This window comes from Ambystoma mexicanum, chromosome 5q (assembly GCF_040938575.1).
Source record: "Ambystoma mexicanum isolate Mex_15411 chromosome 5q, UKY_AmexF1_1, whole genome shotgun sequence".
Lineage (NCBI taxonomy): Eukaryota > Metazoa > Chordata > Amphibia > Caudata > Ambystomatidae > Ambystoma > Ambystoma mexicanum.
In genome coordinates, this window is record NC_090933.1 from 941,704,533 (window position 1) to 941,718,377 (window position 13,845).

Genomic DNA, 13,845 nt, shown 5'->3' on the forward strand with positions numbered 1-13,845 from the left:
CATCTCGTCCCTCGGAGGAGGGGATGGGATGAAGGCTGGAAGGGAGGGGGATGAGGACTTGCCTCCGCTTGCTTGGTGGGCTCCCCGACGGTCCAAGCGCAGCTGGATCGTCCGCTGGGGGTAAGGGCAACCTTGTCCTTATCTCCATACACAGGGTCTGCAAAGCCATCAAGATTACTCCTGAATTGTCCTGTGGCGTAGGCATCGGTTGCGACGGGAGCGACGGCTGGGGGGTGGGGACCTCTTTCCTCCACAGCCCACGGCTCCTCATCGGCTCCACCGTTGCTCTCTACGTCCGTCTTGTCGGGATCCTACCCGTAGGTCCTGACCTCGAACTTCTTGGCTCTGTCGGGATTGAGAGGGGCTTCTCCCGAAGCGTACCCGGGTTCTCAGACTTCCTTTTCACCGAGCCAGAGCACTGGCTCGTGGATGATGGCATCGGTGACATCGCCCCTTGCGTGGCAGCCGAGGAGCCCGAACCAACAGCGCTCCAGGTGCCTGCGGTGCTTTGCCTTTTGTTGGGTCCCTGTCACCGGAGCGCCCTCAAAGGTCTTAGAAGGCCGCTCGGACTTCTTCTCACCTGCTGCTGGGCTTTTCGCCTACAGCCAGTCAGCTAGTCGTTTACAACGGTCTTTCATGGTCTGGAAGGACATTCTTGCAGGATGCACAGTCCTCCACCACATGCGACTTGTTGGCATGTAGGCAGTAGAGGCATCGGGAGTGCTTGACCTCCTTAAAGACATTCTGCAGTCCACATCCTGGGCAGTTCCTAAACAGTTTGGATCCAGTAGGCGTCCAATCTCCTTTGTCCTGGGACATGTTCGAATTGGGGTAGGCCTCAAAGGTCTTCCGGAATCCTCCAAGAAGTGTAATTCGATGAAACTCCACCCTTGACGGGCGTAGACATTTCCGAAACGGGTCCCGGTTGATCGGAAGAAGAATCGGTGGCGCTTGAGGCTCAAATTGAACGAAAAAATAAGAGTAAACTCTTCGAAAAAACACAATAAGCAGTAAAAGCTTGAGAGCTACAGCACAAGGACTCCCAACACTTGAACGTGCGGTAGAAATCTGAAGATGGCTGCCAGAGGAGGGGCTTAGATAGAGGGCAGTCATTGGATGGGGGCAGTATGACCCAGAGACCAGTGATTGGTTAATGGTAGAAAGACAGTTCCAAAAACGAAACTGATTTTTTCTTTACGGAGGATTCCCAGCCTGACGACAGGAAATCTTCATGAGCATGTGAATCTATGCCAGACCCCATGCTGGAGAATAAGGGGAACACCAACCCTTGTTCTACTCTGCCACAGGCGCTGGTTCTATAGCGCCCTTCTCCAGCAGGGCTAAAATCTCCTGCACAAGGAGCGGATCTGGAACCTTCAAAGAGTGCTTCCCCGGTAGATTGTCCTGAGGCCGTTGTAGAAAAGGGAGGCAGTAACCATGGGCTATTGTATCCAGAGCCCACGCATCTGAAGTAATGGCTTGCCATTCTTCAAGATGCTGCGACAGCCTACCCCCCCCCACACCGGAGAAAAATTAGACCTGGTCTCAGAGCTGTTTAGCAGCGGCAGTGCCTGATGGCAAAGAGGCAGCTGCCAGAGCGGCTTTGTCACCTCTACCTCATCCACCACAAGTGAACTTGCGGTGGCCCCTTTGACTGGCTCTCTTTTGCCTTTCCAAATGAGTAATAGCGAAAGGAACCACCCCTCCATTGCTGTCCCCTAGAACTAAAAAGGCTGAGGTTGTCGGACAGCTGCGCCCAAAGACTTAGCTGCCTTGGAGGTCTGCAACCTCAAGCCTCTTGTCAGCCTTGTTGCCCAAAAAGATTAGATCAATCAAAGGGCATGTTGAGAAGACCGACCTGCACATCGGTGCAAAACCGGACCTGCGCAACCACGCAAATCTGTGCATCACGGTGCTCGTAGTCATGGACCTTGCAACACTATCCGCAGTGTCCAACCCAGACTGAAGGGATTCACACATGGCATCCTTGCCATCCTGCAAAATAGCTAGAAAGCTATCCCTTTCCTCCCCTACAGGGATATGCTCAGCCGAAAGTGAAATACAATTCCACAGAGTGTGCAAACATTTTGCCAAGGTACAAGTGAAATTGGCCGATTTCAGTGCCATACTCCCAGCAGAAAATAACTTGCGCGCCCATCCATCTATGCGTTCGTCCCTATCAGGAGGGATGATAGGGTATGCTGCCTGCTTCGAGGTGGCCGTAGCCGCCTGGACCACCAAACTCTCGGGAGTAGGGTGCGTTGCCAGGTAGCCGGGGTTGCTACCTGATGGGCGTTATTTATTTGACAATTACTTGTTAACCGCCCAAATAGACTCTGGGACATTCCAAGTAGCAGCCACCCTCTTTTGCAGAGCCACATGAAATGGCAACACTGCGTCAGTGGACAGACCCTGATCCAAGATGTCGGTAAGGTCATCCTGATCATAAGCAACCGGAGGCCTGGACCAACCCAGGTACTCTACAATCTTCAACATCAGTCTCCGATAGGAAGATTCGGCATGATCACCAGGCTTACCAAACTCCATCTCAGGAGAAGCGTCTAGGCCACTGGCATCATGCAAGGATTGACGCAGATCCTCAATCCGACTTTCCTCAGAAATGAGATACTGTGGAGCACCAACTGTCCCTTAAGGAAGACCAAAGGGCACATCATCCTCCTCAGACCCCTCTTACTCTTCAAAAATATTGAACTCCTTCCTAAGAGGAGTACACCTCTTATCAGGGACAGGCTTCACAGACTGAGCAGCAGCCTTCCTAGGAGGTGCAACAGCCACAGGGGCTTCCAACGGTACATTCTGCCCAATAGGCGCCGACCGTTCCGACGGAGTCGACAAAGATGCCGAAAGTTTCGAAGGCCTGATCGGGGGTAAAGACCCAAGAGGCTCAATCGACCGACAGTGCCAATGGTGATGACACCTTCTACAACGTCACAGGCTTCGGCGGTTTCGTAGGAGACGAAGACCTGGAACTGGCACGTCTCTGGCGATCCCCTGATGCATTGTCCAAACGGGACCTCATTGGCTCCTGATGTTTATCGCGCTGACTACACGGCCCAGAAGGCGCACAAGCGTCGGACCGAAACCATTCCTTGCCAGCTTCAACCGAAGGCACGGACGGAACCGTGCCATGAGCTTGAAATATCTTTAAAATTTGCTCCCAAAAAGACACCCATTCCTCGGGGGTAGAGGATTTAGTGGGGCATGACATTTTCTTCAGCTAGTCGTCATCCGACGAGGACGGGGGAAGGTGAATGGTGACGCCGTTTCCGGGACCGCCCCGACAAAGCGGAAGAGTGGCGCGAACCACTCCGGGACTTAGATCTCCTGGACGTCTTTCGACGAGGAGACTCTCAACTCAATGGATGACATACCAGTAGATTTGGATTTACAGGGCTAGGAGACTCAGACTACCTTCAATTTCCCCCTACGCTCCCGCAATGCCTTGGCCGTCAACGACTGGCACTTATATCAGTCGTCCGTGGCGTGGTCCTCGACCAGGCACCACAAGCCGATAAGATCGGGTCTGGGATGGACATCTTGGACCCACAGTACCGACATTTCTTGAAACCAGACCGCGGGGTCGTCTGGGTGGAAGAAGACAATCGCACAATACAAAGTAGAAGACAAGGCGCGAGGAGTTCTCGAAGCAAACATGTTTACGGAAGAAACGGAACTGAGGCTACGGGTGCCGTGCGTGATAGTTAAAACATCTGATGATGTCACCCTTTATTTATTTATTTAAATTTATATAGCGCGCAAGCAGCCCACGGGCATTGAGGAGCTGTTACTTGTGAGAGCTTAGTTACAGAGGTACAGGAATGGTAGCAGTCGTTGGTACATTCTAAGTATTACAGACATAATACATTACTTACAGCTTATGCAATTGGTCATTACATTCCAGCTTATGCAGTGGGTCATATTATAGTATTCATGCTGATGCGAGGGACCTTATGTGAAGAGGATGGTTTTCATAGCTTTACAGAAGGCGATGAGGGAGGCCTCACCTCAGATAGTGGGAGGTAGGGCATTCCAGTGTGTGGGTGCAAGATATGGGAAGCTGGAGCCACCCGCTCTGGCTCTTTTTACTAGTGGCACATAGAGCATGTTGGTATAGGGTGATCTGGTTGGCCTTGTGGAGGAGACAGGGTGGATCCTTTCCGAGAGGTAAACGGGAGCAGTGAGGTGAATGCACTTGTGGGTCAGTGTAAGAGCTTTGAAGACAATTCATCCCTTAATTGGGAGCCAGTGGGCTAGTTTTCCAGCCTCTGAGATGTGTTCTCTTTTAGCAATGCCTTGGGCTGCACGGAGAGCACTATTCTGTATGACTTGTAGCCTTTCCAGATTTTTGTTGGAGGTTCCTAGAAAGAGTACATTGCAGTAGTCTAGCCTGGAGCCAGTGATGGCTCTGGCTATGTTTGTGCAGTTCTCTTTGGAGAGAAAGGGCCTGACTGCGTTGATTAGTTTAGCGTGATATGCAGCTGAGGAGGCTATTGCATTGACTTGTCTGATAGGTCAGAATCCAAATAGACTCCAAGGGTTTTGACTGAGTCTGAGACAGGTATTTTGATGGTGTTGATGGTGAAGTGACTGAATTGGGAGTCTAGATTTCTTAGTGTGTCGGTGGAACCTATCAGGAGGAGTTCGGTCTTATCAGAATTGAGGCATAGTCCATTGTCTGCCATCCAGGCTTGGATGGTGTTGTAGAGGTTGTTAAGGGTCAAGGAGTCAGTGTCGTAGTTGCCAGTGAGGGTAAGGAGGATCTGGGTATCGTCAGCATAGTTAGTGTACGAGATACCCATAGCGTCGAGGATGAGGAAGAGGGGCCGTGTGAAGATGTTGTACAGGGTGGGAGAGAGGCAGGAGCCTTGGGGCACACCACAGAGTATGAAGGAGGGTGAGGCAGAGGCTATGTCAGAGAATACTTGCATGGTTCTGTCTTGTAGGAAGGAAGCGATCCATGCAGTGGCGTCAGAGGAGAACTTGGCAGTGGAGGAGAGGTGGTGGCATAGGACGTCGTGATCTACAAGATCGAAAGCCGCGGATAAGTCAAGAAGTAGGAGAAGTGTAGGTTTGCCCATGTCTCTGGCATCGTCCATCTGGTTTTTCAGGTCAAGTAAGGCGGTTTCAGTCCCGTGTCTGGGGCGGAAGCCAGATTGACGGAGTCCCAGGAGTTTTTTCTCTTCAATGAAGTGCTGGACCTGCAGGTAGGCTGCTTTATCCAATATTTTGAGGAGGAAAGGGACAGTGGTGATAGGTCTGTAGTTGTTAGGGGATGTTGGGTCAAGAGTTGTTTTATTTTTAGGAGAGGGCGGACCCAGGCTTCCTTGAGGGAGGCGGGGACTTTCCCTGTGGCAAAGGACGCATTGACAAAGGCTGTCAGGAAGGGAGCCAGCGCTTCAGTACAGTCCTTGATGATGGTGGCTGGGTATGCATCACCTTTACAGTTAGAGGGTTTGATATTCCTCATTATGTTGATATATTTTTCCTGTATGGGTTTGAAGGAAAAAGGTTGGGGTGGGTCCGAGGCTGGTGGTGGGACAGGGATGTGTGTATTAGGCAGGGCTAGTTTGGTAGCCAGTATTTTGCTTTGGAGAGTCTTCAATTTGGTTTGCATGGCCGTTTGTATTTCATCGCACCAGGCTTTGTCTTTGGTGAAGTTCTGGGGGGCGGGAGTGGGTGTCTCTAGCTCCGTGAAGATGGCGAAGATTTCTTTTGAGCTAGATTGGGCTTCCGAGATTCAGGATTCAAAGGATTTGGACTTTGCTAGGGTGATTGCCTTTTTGTATATGATGGAGCGGGTTTTAAAGATCAGCTTATCTTTGTCGGAGTGGGATGTTTGCCACTGCGTAAGTGCAGACTTTTTCTCATTGCGGAGTATGAGAAGGTCCGGGGTGAACAAGGAGTTGGAGTGGGTAGTTGGTTTGGATTTCCGGGGTTTGAGTGGTGCAATGGAGTTGATAGCTGCTTTGATGGCAACATCATAGGCTGTTGCGAGGGTTTCTGGGTCTGTGGAACAAGGTGGTCTGAAGGCTGGGCCTTGGAGGAAGGGCAGTAGCCTTTCCTTAGTGAGCTGACGGGAGCTTCTTGCGAGGCAGGGAGGCAGGGGTTGTGGTGCGGGAGTGGAGGGGCTGGTGGTAAGGATGCTAAAGGTGATGATGTGGTGGTCAGACCAGGGGGTGGGAGTGTTTCCAGTGATGAGTGGGCAGTTATGCTGTGCGACCCAGTCGAGAGTTCTGCCCTGGGTGTGAGTTGGGCAGAAGATGGTGTTTTTGTATTCTAGTGCCCTGAGGGCTGAGTCAAGGGATTTGGCTGCTGAATCCTTGCTGTCCAGGAGGCCTAAATTGACATCCCCAAGGAGAATGGCTTTTGAGTGTTTTTTGAGGTTGTCGGAGAGGAGGTGGGTGAGAGGCTTGAAAGTCTCCTGTTGGGCCTGGAGGGCGATAGACAGTGTGAATAGTAATGGTACAATGGGAAGAGATGTTGATTTTGACTTGGAGGTAGTCGCTGTTGTTGTGTAGGGATTTCTCTACCTTTCTAATCGAAAGGGCATCTTTGGCAAGGATTGCTACACCTCCCCCTTTAGAGAGTCGATCCTGTCTAGTGATGGAGTAACCAGAGGGCAGTGAAAGGGAGAGCGCAGGGCCGCAGGCCTCGTGAAGCCAGGTTTCTGAGATCATGAGTAGATCGAGGTCATGGGTGGTGATGAGGTCATGGATGTCCAGAGCGTGGGCATTGATGGACCTAGCGTTGATCATGGCGCATTTGAAATGGGGTTCTGTAACGGCTAGGGGGGGTCCATGGGGAGAGTGGGTGCAGAGGTGGGCGTGGTGACGCTGGGGGTGGTAGAAGAGTTGCACAGCGCTGATTTCCCAATGGTGGTGGACACATGTGGAGTCACATTTGGCACAATAGCATTCAAAGTGGGGGCAGAAGAATTGCACATCACAGATTTTGCACTGGGGACACATGTGGAATCACATTTAATATAGAAGTAATGTAATTTGAAATGGGGTGAGCTGATTCATTGACAACTATATTTTGGGTAGCTTTAGTGGCTGCGTGCTTGGTGGTTGAGCGGATGATCCTGACCTTGTTAGCACATATAGTGGGGGCCATAGTACGGGAGCATAGACGTTAATTTCGGGTGCTCATGAGGGTGGGCTGGGAGCTGAGGGTGGACTCTAGCGTGCGGGCACGCAGTCTGAGGCACCTGGTGGCAGGGCCTGGGTTGCAGCTGGCAAACGGGCACCTAAGCAGAGCGGCCATTTTTAAGAGGAGAGTCTCGTGCTTATAAGCAACCGGATAGTAGGCAAGGTTAATTCTGCTCAGCTCAGTACAGAGCGACAGGGGTTACAGAATGGCACTTAGTCAGCAATGGTGGTGGAAATGACGATTCAGAGTTCAACATGAGGAAATTTTGCAATTAAATGTTCCTGTTAATCTTGCAGAGTAAGGCCCAAAGGCTTACCGTAGTGTTGGAGGCCCATCATTGGAAAGGTTACAGTTCCTGCGGTAGAGTGGTGCAGTCCGCACCGCCCTCACATGCACCGAAAAGGCGCCAAACAGGGCCTTTGTGTGGCCTTCGTGGCTGGCCACCGGCGACTCCGCCTACCGGCGAAGCAAATCGGATGATAACGAGGTTCAGCCTCGTTGTCGTGCCGCGCAGCGTCCGGCATGCGCGAGTCAGGCACAGTATGGAGACAGGGTCAGGCAGGCCCTTCTCCGTTGAGGCAGCAGCTTGCCTTGCAGCACAGGATCCGCTTTTGGCATGGGGGGGGCTCCTGCCCTCACCCCTCTAGGAAGAACCCTTGACGGAGGCCTCCGACGGGCATTGACCCAAAGCCATCGACGCAAGGACGCCGTCTGCTGAAAAAATATTCCGAAGCAGCAGAGCTGTGGACATTACATGTCATAGATGAGAAATAGTTCAAGGAACATCCAGTCGAAATATGTTTTACCTAAACTGTTTAACATTTTAATCAAGCAATTTATCCGAGGCACATTGAGAGGCTTAATCATCTGCAACACATACCTCTACAGCCATGATGATTATAGCCGCTTTCTTTTTGATGGTTGAATTGGCAGGAAGATTGGATAAAGAATGAACTCCCATTCCAAGACTGCTAATTGGAGGTAGATCAAGCCAATCTGGATCTCTTATTCCGCCCATACAGTCTTTTGCCATGGGATAGATTGTGCCATTTCCATCCCTCAGGATAATGGGCGATTCCTACACAAAGATAAATAAAAAACTAAGCATATTTCCAAAACCAAGTTCATAATGTACACTGAAATTGGTAGCTCCATTTTACATTAGAAATATTGCTATGTTCATCACACAAGTCCAGCTCTTTCTCATTATAGTCGTTCCTTTAATGTACGTATCTGGGGTGCCTTAGGGTGCACTTCCCCTAAATTTAGAATTCAGATTGGCTTCTTCCATTAGCACAGATGTAAATAGTTCTGAATAAGAAGCATACCTATTTGACCATATTAATACATTGATGTTAGGCAGAATTGCATGCAGTACCCTCTAGAACCACCAACTACAATTAGGACTACAGGTGTAAGCAAAACCAACCTTTGGTACAAGTCGGTACTACACAGTTTTGTGGTAGCGAGCTGAGCAGCCAGGCTCATCTCAAGAGGGAATGTGAGCAGTACAAGAGGTTACACAGATATCTTACAATCCCAGTGGATCAAGTAGACATTTATACTCAAGGTTTCTTGGTAACACACTTATTAATTTATTACACAATCATTTAGGAAACATTTACTAGAAGGTGGCAACGTAATATTATACACAAACACTTCAAAATCAAACCAAGGAGTTTCTGAACAAAATAGGCCCACCTGAAATAGGAGAAAAATGTCATTTCAGTGACTTTCAATGGAAGTAAAAAGGCACAAGTTAGCAGAATACATCACAAATACTTTTAAGCAGTGCAAATAGTTTGAATTAACTAGAGGACTCTATTCAATTCAATAGACCTAGGCCAAAGTCAATGGACTAGTGTCTTGGATAGGAAAGAGCAGTTCTTGAAGTAAACGGTAAAGTCTTTGCCAAAGTTCTCAGAAGTAGTTTGTACGAAAAAGAATCATATGTTGGGTCACAAGCTGATTAGGCCTGCAAGTTGGAAATTTGTTCCACGAACTTTCACTGCGAAAGAGGCGTTATATCAATCGGGTTGACACAGTACCTTAATATGAAGCAAAAGATGCTGCTGAAGACGTTGGTTCCTGGCAGTTCCTGCAGATCTCACTGTTCCTGAGCCTCAGTCGTGGGGACAATAGGAAGGACGTCGCAAGACTCCTGCACTGCACGGGATCGTCAGAAAACGCGGACAAAATGGAGTCACTTCAATTCGAGTAGCTGTAATTCAAGCACACAAGTTGGTGTCCTTCCCCCTGGCTAATCCTAACCAGCTTCGAGAATGGTATCCAGGTGGCTTACGAGTTGATTGGTCCCACCAACTCAAAGGAAGAAGTATTCCATGAAGGGGCTTCTCTGTCTTGATGAACTTGCCAAGTCGGACCTGCAGCAGGGCTTCACTGGGCAAACTAACGGTCCAGGAGTTGAAGCAGCCGTCCTCTTCCAGCTCGTCTTCGGTTCTTTCGTTCCAGTGGTCTACTCTGCTTTCCAGCCCAAGAGACTCGCCTTTCAAACGGTTTTCTCCCATTCATTCCAGCCTTGCCGCCACTCACCCAGCAGGGTGGCTGTCTTTGCCAGACAGTCAGCCAGCATGCATTTGGGGCTGTTAAGGATTTCAATCAGGCGACACACACCTTGGTCTCGGCCTAGTACGCAGCGCACGACCGAAATGCTTATCGTTTTATATGATTCAATACTGAGATGGTACACCACTCATATCACACCCCCTTTTCAAATACACCGAGTCAGAATGGACCATGAACCAGGGTGGTTGGTAAAATACAATATTTATTTTAAAATTCAAAAGGAAATCATACACTTTTAATATGGGGCAACAATCACCAATGGGGCGATAATTACAATGAGAATGTGAGCAATGCATTGGGTTTAACTTTCTAGTGGGACATATACACAGCACAGCGGAATAGGAGCACTTTTTGGTTTAGAAAAGATAGCACCCAAGTTAGAATTTCCCCCTGCAATGTTCCTCAACGCACAAATCAAATCCGAGTGGATAAACAGACACAGCAGGTAATCAGGAACAAGAGGCAAGAAACGGAATCCAAATCTGAACTTCGCTCCCCAAATCAGATTTTAAACCCCTTTCAATGTTATAAAATGACACTCGGAAATGGACAAATAAATAATGAGTGTTCAAAACCTTGAGGCAAATAGAATTCCTCACTAAAGCAACACAGCAAATACACTAATAATCACAAAGAATGGTTTACCAAAAGCATACAGTTCGCAAATGAGTGGCAAGTTTAAAACATGGTACAGCAAAATGACGTGTGAAAGTTGAATCTTTTTTCCTTCCCGCCTAAAATTACCCAAACTGATGTGGAATGCGGTTTTTGGTTGGGGAATAGCTATAGATCACAGGTACAATATAGAAGTGAAATTAACTCTCTAGCTGGTAAATTGAGTGAGATATGGAAGGTAGAGAAGTTTGTTTTTAAGAAAATAGAGCAGTGTGTTAGGCAGAATCCTGTGCAGTGCCCTTAGGGACCACTACACACAATTAAGACTACAGGTGGTGATACAAGTTTTACCTTTGGTACAAGCCTGTACTACTATGTCATAGTGGTAGCAGTGGCGGAGCAGCCAGGCTTATCTCAAGAGTATATGAGCAGTAGCAGAGATTACAAAAAGGGACCACGATTACTGTGACTCAAGCAAACACGGACTGAAGGTTTCAGGTAGAAAAATATAAGTACATTTATTTTTAAACCATTAGTTATAAACACAACACTTCTATTAAACTTCAATAAAACCACACGTTAAATATACTACAACAAATTCACTTTGTACAGTAAGTCTCATGGTAAGTACCCTTTGTTGGCATGAACCGGTGTTAGGCACAAAAACACGTTACCGCGGATACGATTGCGAACACTTTGACAGTTCGGTCTACTAAACAAATGCATATCCGTGACATGAAATGCTACTGGGGCAAAAACACACTTCGCACCTGAGATACCCAGAAGGAGTTGGAGGCAAAAATCACATGCAATATTTTGGTTAGGCAGGCAGAGTCAAGAAATATTCAGAGACAGGAGTTCAAAAGTCAAAGGGCCGGATCCAGGGTCGAAAGACACCGGGGCCAGTTCCCGAAGATCACAAGGTCTAACAGTTCACGATTCAACGGAGCCAAAAGTACTTCGATGTTGTCAATGTTCAGAAGCAAAAGTTAGGAGGAGGGAAGACCAGGTCAAGCCTTGGAAATGAAGAAAAAGGGATTCACCCAGTTTCCTCAACAGAACACATTACCTTGTTCCAATGGTGCAGCGGGTGCCCTGGAAGTTGTTCCTGTTGGTTTCCTGCAGACCGACGATTCCTGGAGCTTCGTCGAGAAAGAGGACGTCTGAAGGGGGTCTGCACCACACAGGGATGAGGCCAGCAGCAGCGACACGGAATAAAAGGTGCGCTCCTTAAAAACAGGAGGCTCTTCAGGTGGCTATCCAGACCACTACAGCAGTGGGCAGCGATTTCGACCACGGAAGAGGATCCTCTGGCTGTAGAAGATGAGCTAGTTATCCCCACCAAGCTCAAGGGAAGAAGACTCCAGCTCAGGACTGCAGCAGGGCTTCGACGGGAGGGGTAGTTGCAGCAGCCATTTTCTCTCTGCTTCTCTTTGGTTCCTTGTAGTTACAGTGGCAACTGACTTCTAGCCCAAGAGACCTGCCTTTTATGTGAAAAACCCCCATTCACGCAGCCTGGCTGGCAATCACCCAGCAGGGGGGGTTGTCCAGCCAGGACAATTACCCTGGCCAATCATGACAAAGTGCGACTTGGGTTTCCTTGGATACCCTGTGCATGGGGTGACTACACCCCTCCCTCACATTCAGCCCACCTAGACACCCAGGCACCTTGAGGAGGGCTTCTGGGTAGAAGCCCGCCAAAAGACAGTGAACAAAGAAGGCAAACCTAGTTTGCCGCGCAAAGTAAAACACAAGAAGGACTTTAACAAAAAGAAATGGCGAATAAACCCAACCGGAGCAAAAAGAAAGACGATTTGGTCAAGCGGGTTTATGTTTGAGGCTAATATAATAGCCAAGAACAGTACCACGTTTATCTAATATAATCGCGGTAGAAAAGTTAGGGTAGATACCACTGCCACCAGCCAAGTGTAAATGTTAAAAGAGCGAAACAATGCTCTAGGAGGTACAGATAAAAAGGGATACGAATTAACCCTTTCCAGTACTCCATGGAAGATGGGGTGTACTGGATCTGTGGTAGATTGACTAAGTAAAGTTAATGGTAACTTTACCCTTTTCTGGGGGACAGTAGTCGCCTCAGAAATGGAGTCGAGGGAAGTCTCAAAGACAACCGTGTGCCACGGCACTGAAGGTGCTGTGTGACACACAAAGAAGAGGGCTACTGAAGTGGTGTACTTCAGAGTCCACAATCACAAAAACATATGGAATCCCATAGCAAAACGCAGGTAAGAGTGGGGGGACAAGCTCTCACTCTTACCAGGTGGAAAAAAATAAACTCCAGAAGTCCAGCAAAGCTGCTGGGGGACTCACTAGGTGAGGGAAATTAGCCATAAATGAGAATTGTCCCCAACACAGTTAAAAGAGGAATCGGCTTCAAAATCGAAAGGTAAATCTCACTTAAACTAGATTTAATGGCTAAGAAAAGAGGAACGCCACCGTGAGGATCGAAAGTTACACTGCAGTTGTAACCCTTCATGCAGTGTACCCCTTTTCTTAAAGGAAAATTAATTTAAACACAATATCACTGATGACTTAGGATCTATGCAAGACAGAAATTAAGAGAAACGTGGCGCCAACACTAGAAATCAATGAGCAGGGTTGCACGGATAATTATGACAGTTTTCAGGATAAGGATAGGATGACTTGGAGTGAGATAAGGACAAATACAAAATAGGCTATGGGTTTAGGTGGGGTGGCGATACTTACAGTCCACTTTTAGTTTGGGATTTTGACCGTCAAGGGTTCTGGTCACTACACGGCAGGGCGCCTGGCAAACAGCTGGGCAGTCCTGGTCACCGGATGGCACTTCTGGACTGGCAATTCTGGTCACTGGATACTAAAAGTCAAGTCGGATGGCAGAATGCATGCAGTCAGTGGGATCAGGATGCTTCCCAAAAACACCACAGGTTTCCCCTTGGGTTATTTGGGAATTATAGTGGGTTTTCAGAACTGAGGCCTTGCTGGCACAGGATCAGCAATGTTTGGGTTTTGCAGTGGGCCCTGGAGTAGGGTCAGCAATGTTTTGGCCTTGCAGTTGGGATCTGGAATCTGGATGAACAGGACGCTGGCGCAGGAAAATCAGGAAGTGTGTGTGCCTAGAGTCTTGTCAGGGACTCTTATTTATATTGCCTAGTAACATCAAAGTATAGGACTGCGGCAGGCTTAACTAAACACTCCTTTAACAACGGGATTGGACAAGGGTGATAGTCTCCACCTCACTCTTAACTGGTTGGATTTTAGGAAAATGATGTCAGATTTATGAGGAGAGTTTTACAATGTCCAAAAACCTCCCACAGTTACTTTAACTAAAATTCGATTTTGCCACAAACATACATTTATACAATTGCAATCTCTTAGCAAATTATATACACAGGTTATATATTTTGTGCATCACATTGCAGTTCAATCCTCCAGTCCGTTAGACCTTGTTTCGCCCTTCTACCAGGGATTTAC

General features: G+C 48.3%; 1 protein-coding gene across 9 annotated transcripts in view; it reads right to left on the reverse strand.

Annotated features, from left to right (window-relative positions):
* Positions 1–13,845, reverse strand: part of UBR5 (ubiquitin protein ligase E3 component n-recognin 5) — a 2,447,509-nt gene that overhangs the window by 1,768,601 nt on the left and 665,063 nt on the right. For all 9 annotated transcript variants that reach the window (XM_069621460.1, XM_069621458.1, XM_069621459.1 and 6 more), the window contains one exon: positions 8,054–8,251. In XM_069621460.1, coding sequence (XP_069477561.1) covers positions 8,054–8,251 — 198 coding nt within the window. The remainder of the gene's footprint in view (positions 1–8,053; positions 8,252–13,845) is intronic.